Source organism: Sprattus sprattus (genome assembly GCF_963457725.1).
Source record: "Sprattus sprattus genome assembly, chromosome: 2".
In the NCBI taxonomy this organism is placed as follows: domain Eukaryota; kingdom Metazoa; phylum Chordata; class Actinopteri; order Clupeiformes; family Clupeidae; genus Sprattus; species Sprattus sprattus.
The window spans coordinates 22354143-22361328 of NC_137921.1; the positions used below are offsets into that span (position 1 = coordinate 22354143).

General features: G+C 43.3%; 1 protein-coding gene across 1 annotated transcript; it reads left to right on the top strand.

Annotated features, from left to right (window-relative positions):
• clu (clusterin) lies at window positions 1-5883 on the top strand. Its single transcript, XM_080833730.1, has 9 exons — window positions 1-104; window positions 1706-1838; window positions 2144-2292; window positions 2782-2952; window positions 3342-3738; window positions 3878-4018; window positions 4530-4756; window positions 4852-5027; window positions 5489-5883. The coding sequence occupies exons 2-9, from the start codon at window positions 1751-1753 to the stop codon at window positions 5499-5501; spliced, it is 1362 nt and encodes a 453-aa protein (XP_080689856.1). The 5' UTR covers window positions 1-104; window positions 1706-1750; the 3' UTR covers window positions 5502-5883.
• Window positions 5884-7186: the final 1303 nt, after the last annotated feature.

Genomic DNA, 7186 nt, shown 5'->3' on the forward strand with positions numbered 1-7186 from the left:
ATCACCAGTCAGCATCACCGTGCTGCTCTGTATAAATACCTAGCGGTGGCCAACGGTCTCTGCTGCACTTCATCAACTGGGAAGGCTACAAGGCTAGATCCGAGGTGAGTGATGCGTTCTAATGCTTCCATATGTTTGTGTAAAGTATGTGGAAATGTTACGTTCCCCATCCCCATTCAGATGCAACACAGAGCCACCATTTGAATGTAAAGAACGGTTATGTGATGGATGCCTGCGTATGTGCCAAAAATGTTTAGGCTATGATTAGTTAGTAACCTCTCCCTTCAATGAGTTGTGCTATCAGTCGGTTTTAGGATATTTTATTGGATATAGAGATTTTGTGGGCGAATGTTTGTAAAATGTTGAAAACATTTGTGCTGAAAACCAGGTGACGTGAGTGGTAAACAAAAATGAATCGATAAACACCGCCAACCACTGCAATGCTGTCAAGTCTAATGACACAGATTACAAATATCTTAGTTGACAATGACACAGAATTATTATACATTTTTCGACGCAGTTCGACGCGCTGTCCCACTGACATGAACGGTAATTGGGCAGACCCACAACCAGCGGCAGCGTAGGACGCATGCAGTGTAGAGCGCATTGTTTTTCCTGCAGCAAGTCGTTGCCGCCCAGAGTGCTTTTGTCAACTGCGCGTGGAAGAGACGTCTTTAAGATGTTTTAGTTTAAAATGCTGCCTCAAAAACAACTTGTCAATGATTAACTAAAATATACATTTAAATTATGAAATGTATATTTGTGTGGATAGCTACCGCATCACTGTCCGCCCAATGTTTGTCCAGCTCACTGCTTGAGGAAAGAGGAGAGCCTATTCCAACTTGTCTGCTCTGGAAACAGCTGTTTCAATGACTCTGCAATCCAGAGAGAGAGAGCACTCTTTCTCTCTTTTTTCAAAGTCCACCAACTGCACCACAGGCAGTATTTTTATATATAAAAAAAGGTTCAGAGGATTGCATGCTTCTTATGTAACTACGGCTCCCTGTGTCTATTTTGGCTAAAGAAACATAATGTTTGTGAGATTTTTGCCCTTGATTGAGAGGTGAACTCCAATTTCCCTCAACTTCCTGACTCTTATGCAGCTGTACAGCAACTCCATGGTGAAGTTTTTAATTAAAAGTGATCTGATATAAAGCCCACCCACCCCGTCTTTTATTATGTTGCTTCTCTCATTATGGTATGTTGCTACCCCATCTCCAATCCTGTAGAAATAGCAGCAGACACTTTTTAGAGGGTTACATTTCCAAGGGCCTAACACAAGCCTTGCTGAAACATAAAATAAAGCATATGGGATTAGGAGTATTCACAGATAATCAGGGGAGATTACAGACTTTCAGGGATTTGCGCCTGTTTCTGAGTAATCACAGTGATAAAATGCCACAAGGTCAGAGGTGGACATCTTAGGCAAGCTGCCATGTAGTTAGGGTATAGCCTTGGTTTGAAGTTCTACACTTCCTGAAATTCAATCTACTTACTAAAGCTGCACAACAGATTTACAAAATTTTAAATTATAAATTATGTATGTGCCATTACTCATAGTGGTTTGTATTCTTGTTTGCCTTCTCCAATATTAGCATTGTATTTTTTGCCTAGCAGCTGTTCATACAGTGGATCTTGAAAAACCCTTATCAGCTGACCATTAGGTCAAACTCTCAAGGACAAATTGATGTATTTTCCGTTTCAGGTATTATCTTTGCACCTAAAATCTGGTCTCAGAGAGCCACACAAGATGAGGGTCTGTGGATCAGTGGCAGTTCTGTCTCTTTTCTGCGTCTTATCCGAGAGTATTTTGCCCCCTTCCAAAGAAGACCTCGGCCGTGAGTTACAAAGCTACATCAGGAATCCACCTGCTGTAGTTATGGTGGTCATGTTACAGTAAAAAAAAATATTATTGAGAAAGGATGTTGTGTGGTTAGGGTAAGGGTTATACCCCTCAGAGTATTCTCCACAACTCCACATTCTAGCGAGGTATGTCTTTGTAAAAAAAAAAAAAAACATTGTTGTGTTTGTGTGTGTGCAACTTTTAACCTGTTTTCCTTGTGTTTTCTTATTGTGTGTGTGTGGTTGAAACTATCTGGTCATTGTTTGTTTCTCCTGTGAATGTCTCTTCTGTGTGTCCCAGAGATCTCAGTCCAGGGAGAGAAGTATCTGGACAAACAGATTGAGAATGCCATCACTGGGGTGAAAGAGATGAAGTCTGTGATGGAGAAATCAGGAGAGGACCACAAGAAGCTCCTTACCGTTCTGGAGAAGACAAAACAACAGAAAGAGGTATTGTGGGAAGATGAGCTGTTTGAGCTTGCAGCAGCACAGTGTTTGTCTTGAGCTGTCACACATAACAAACATAATTGTGCGAAAAACAATTACTTGCATACACTTGTAAAATCACACAGATAGAACTAAATTGATAACCAGAATTTTATATGTACAATGCAAAAATAACCTCTGAGTGGACTGTAAACAAGAGCAAGATGAATATTTAAGATATTATCAGTTCATTGCTGACAATTATCCAAGTAAATCCAGGAAGTTGTTGTTTTTGGCTCCAATTCAATGTGTCACATCTTCATTCTTTGTTTTTCACTAATCCAACTGGTTTAATTTGAAACTCTGCTATAAATGTTGTGATCATTAGAAAATCCCACTGATTGCAACAGACTTATACCTGCTTACTATAGAGAATAGGAATAAGAAGTTGAATAAGAATGTGTCGCTGATTTGTGTGTGTATGTACTGTATGTCCGTGTGTGCTCACTACAGGAGGCTCTGAAGACAGCTCAGGAGATGGAGACCAAGCTAGAGGAGGAGGAGGAGGTGTGCAACGACACCATCAAGGTCCTCTGGGAGGAGTGCAAGCCTTGCCTGAAGAACACCTGCATCAAGTTCTACTCCAGGACCTGCTCCAGCGGCTCCGGCCTGGTGGGCAGACAGGTGAGCAGCAGAGACAGTGCCACCGCCCATGGATCAAGACCACTCTCTCACACACACACACACACACACACACACACACACACACACACACACACACACACACACACACACACACACTCACACACTCACACACACTCACACACACACACACTGCCTGAGTGGGACGGAGCACCTCAACCATACACCCACAAATGTGTATGTGGTCACATACAAACTGGTGAACTACAATCTATCATTTACCATCATCACAGGGAGTTAACCCATATAATTAGTCTGTGGTGCTTGTAAGGCATTTAAGGTTAATCCACAGCAGCTGGTTACACTGCGTCCATACATGAGAGTAATTGTGAATTGTTGAACCCATGTTTCAATCACTGTTGGTCTCTCAGCTGGAAGAGGTTCTCAACAGGACCTCTCCCTTCTCCATCTGGATCAACGGTGAGAACATCGACACGCTGACCAAGGAGGACCAGCAACAGAGCCGCGAGTTCCAGGATCTGGAGGAGCGCTACTCCGAGGTGGCCGACGGTGTGGACGGTATCTTCCGCGATAGCATGCAGGTGTTTGACCAGATGCGCTCCTTCCACCACCCCTTTTTTGCCAGCCCTTTTGGCTCACCTGGTGTCCTTGGCCGCACCCGTGTCTACCGGTCCCTGATTGAAGAACCGCACTTCCGTGGCTTCCAGAGCATGTTCCAGCCAATGATGGACATGGCCCGGAACGTCTTCGGTTCTCTAGGACCTTACACGGGCAGTGATGGGGACCTTGGATTTAACCCATCTGGAGGTAATAGTACCTTTGTGTTACCATCAATGTATCAGTTTAGTCTTTTGCATTCTATTGTCCCGTGTTCACAGGTCGACTGATTTATTTTGGGTAGTTATAATATTTTGTGATATAGCATAATTGTTCAATTTACTCTTAGATGGCAGTGCGAATGAGGACGTTGTCATTACCAAGCCCTTCGGCAATAACCGCATGACCTGCAGGGAAATAAGGAGGAACTCGGCCGGCTGCATCAAACTCAAGGAGGAATGCGGGAAATGCAAGGCAATCCAGCACATTGGTAAGAGGCAGTGAGACATTTCATCTGGGCAATGCTGCTACAAGTACATTGATGTCAAAGGCTACAGCCCCTGAAACTTCAGTGTCAGTGTACACCTGTCAAAACACCTGTCAGAACTTCAGCAACCAGACATTGTTCACCCAACAAAAGCTAATATTACCACTGCATAGAACCATATTGGATTTGCAAGGTGACACATGGGTTTACATTATAAGCCTTGTAAAAATATAAACTTAAATGGGAGGTCCGCCATTCTAATCCCATACACTTTTTGTCAAATTGAATGTATTGCTTCCCATGGTTCTCTAGCTGTCCGCTCACTCAAAACAAACAAACATAGTGGCTCGGACAGAGCCATAAACAATCCCAGCCAAACAACAACGTGTTTTAAGATCACGAAGGGAGAGGTGTAATTTGATTGACTGCGAAACCGAATCGCTGTACCTTTAATGTACTGAAATAGTGTTTTTGGGCACAGAGGTTCACAAGAATCCTGTCTGTTTCTCCTTAGACTGTTCTGGAAAGAAGCCTCTGGAAGGCCCAGTGAAGGAGCAGCTGGAGAGGGCTCTGGAAAGGGCAGAGGGGTTTACTCAGGAGTACAACAGGCTCCTGCGCAAGTTTGAGGAGGAGATGTTCAACACTTCGAGACTGCTGGACATGTTCAACAAGCAGTTCGGCTGGGTTTCGACTCTCGCCAACAACACCCAAACCAAAGATGGATTCTTTCAGGTTAAAACGGTGAGGGTTTGGTCAACACCAAATGATGCTGCACCTTATGTTACCACTTACTGTGAAGTTGATACTCAGTGCAACCTTCATAATGTTGCACGTAGATCCTGAGCAGGAGCAGTGAGGATTCTAAAGAGCCAAGCGACACCAACGTCTCAGTGCAGCTGTTCGACGTCCCCCCCATGACCTTCACTGTACCAGGGGACATCCCCTGGAGTGACCCCAAATTCTCAGAGGTGGTGGCACAGGAGGCTCTGGACCGCTACAAACAGACCACCGTGTAAGTACATAGCCCTTTGAGATAATACCAGCATCTCATGTTTTGGGGCACCATCTTCCTCTTTCCGTTTGTTGCTTGTCTTGTGCAGCTTGAGGGTAGATGTGCTAAGGACGAGACTGAATTTAGCAATGACAAACAGCAAACTGTGGGAGGTGGGAAATTGGAAAGTATTATTGGGATTAAATACTTTTATAAGTATGTTTTACCACACAATCTGCAATGTTGGGTCTGGAGTATGATCATCCATTGATCACATAGAAAAAAGCATGATCTCCTTCTGCCAGGTACTAACATTACTCACAAAATACAGGTGACCTAATTACATTTGATAAGTACTTGCTCCTGCCGTATTTTCGACCACAACAGAGTAACCATGGTTGTGCTTGCCCATCTCAAAAACAGGAGTAAACTGGTATCTGTTTTCTGTAATTCTCAAGCAGCCCACTGCTCTTCTCCTTCAGGGTCGCAAAATAGACGTCAGCGATTCCAGGAGACAGCAGCTGCAGCTGTGGTGGTGAATTCCAAATATTCCCTCCGCAAGGCTTGGAGAAAAAAAAAAAGTCATCTTCAAGGAGCTTATCAGAATAGCTTTCTTCAGCATTAGGGTTAGCGCACCAGTTAGTACTATTTTGCTGCGGTGAAGCCACTTAGAAACCAAAATTATCACCATTTGCAAACAACACATGAAACCTCTCTAGGTATGTAGGGACTGCTCTATGGCACCCTGAGGAGAATGTATACACGCTTCAAATCCTTTTTTTCCCCACTATGTGACGAATACTGGAACCAATTCAAGATTCAAATTTGTATTCAAAATTAGATTCATGTGGCCATAGAAGCTTCACTGTTTGAGGCTACGGAACTTGTACTCCTTTGACAATAAAGCTATGTGTGTAACAACCTGGTCTGTTTTTCTGATATACACTGTGTGCACAATTATAAGGCAAGTTGTATTTACTACTGTGCTCTCGGTCAATCCAAAATGTCAATAAACAGAAATAATCCTTCCATTCATGATCAACGTTTTGTGCAGCAGCCATCACAGCCTCCCAGACACTGTTCAGAGAGGTGTACTGTTTTCCTGCACTGTAAATCTCCTGTTAGGTAAGGTGAGGAAGGGGGCCATGTTATTATTCTTTCATCTTTAAGGCCTTTACTGGCTAGCCTCGCAGTGGAGTACTTTGATGCATGCGCTGGAGCATTGTCCTGCATAAAAATCATGGTCTTCTTGAAAGATGCACTTTTTCCTGTACCACTACTTGAAGAAAGTGTCTTCTAAAAACTGGCAGTAGGTTTGGGAGTTGATTTTGAGTCCATGTTCAACCCAAAATGGTCCAACAAGCTCATCTTTAATAATACCAGCCCATAACAGTACCTCACCTCCACCTTGCTGGCATCTGAGTCGAAGTGGAGCTCTGTGCCCTACCGATCTAGCCACGGGCCCATCCATCTGGTCCGTCAAGTCACTCAAATCTCATCAATCCATAAAACCTTTAAAAAACTGTCTTCAGATAGTTCTTGCCGACCCGAGTCTTGACATTTCAACTTATGTGTCTTGTTCAGTGGTGGTTGGGTTTCAGCTTTCCTTACCTTGGCCATGTCTTTGAGCGTTGAACACCTTGTGCTTCTGGGCCCTTTAGGTAGGTGGCAGTTCTGGAATATGACAGCACTGGAGGATAATGGGTTCCTGGTAGCTTCACTTTTGATTCATCTCAAATCTTTGGAAGTTAATTTGCGTCTTTTTTTTGCACGTTTCCTGCGACCCTGTCGTCTTTTTGCAACAAAATGTTTGATGGTTCTGTGACCACGCCCTAATATCTTAGCAATTTCAAGAGTGCTGCATCCCTCTGAAAGTCTTTTTACAATTTTATTTAACTTCAGAGTAGGTTAAATGTCTTTTTTGGCCCATTTTGCCTGAGGAAAAGAAGCTGCCTAATAATTATGCTCACCTTGATATAGGGTGTTAATTTCCTTAGGCCACACCCTCCCTCATTACACAGATAAACATCACCTGATATGCTTATACAGCTTAGAGTTGGAAAATAGGCAATACAGACGATATGGCCAAAATACTTACTTGTGCACAGTTTACTTGTAACGCTCTTTCCTACACACACAATTGTTGCTGGACTAAAACAGATCTATACATAAATGAACAA

Bases quoted from the DNA above. Each gene is read 5' to 3' on its own strand.
- clu (XM_080833730.1), top strand. From the start codon at position 1,751: ATGAGGGTCTGTGGATCAGTGGCAGTTCTGTCTCTTTTCTGCGTCTTA. The intron at 2,953-3,341 runs GTGAGCAGCAGA...TTGGTCTCTCAG, and splicing joins CCGGCCTGGTGGGCAGACAG to CTGGAAGAGGTTCTCAACAG. The intron at 4,019-4,529 runs GTAAGAGGCAGT...GTTTCTCCTTAG, and splicing joins CAAGGCAATCCAGCACATTG to ACTGTTCTGGAAAGAAGCCT.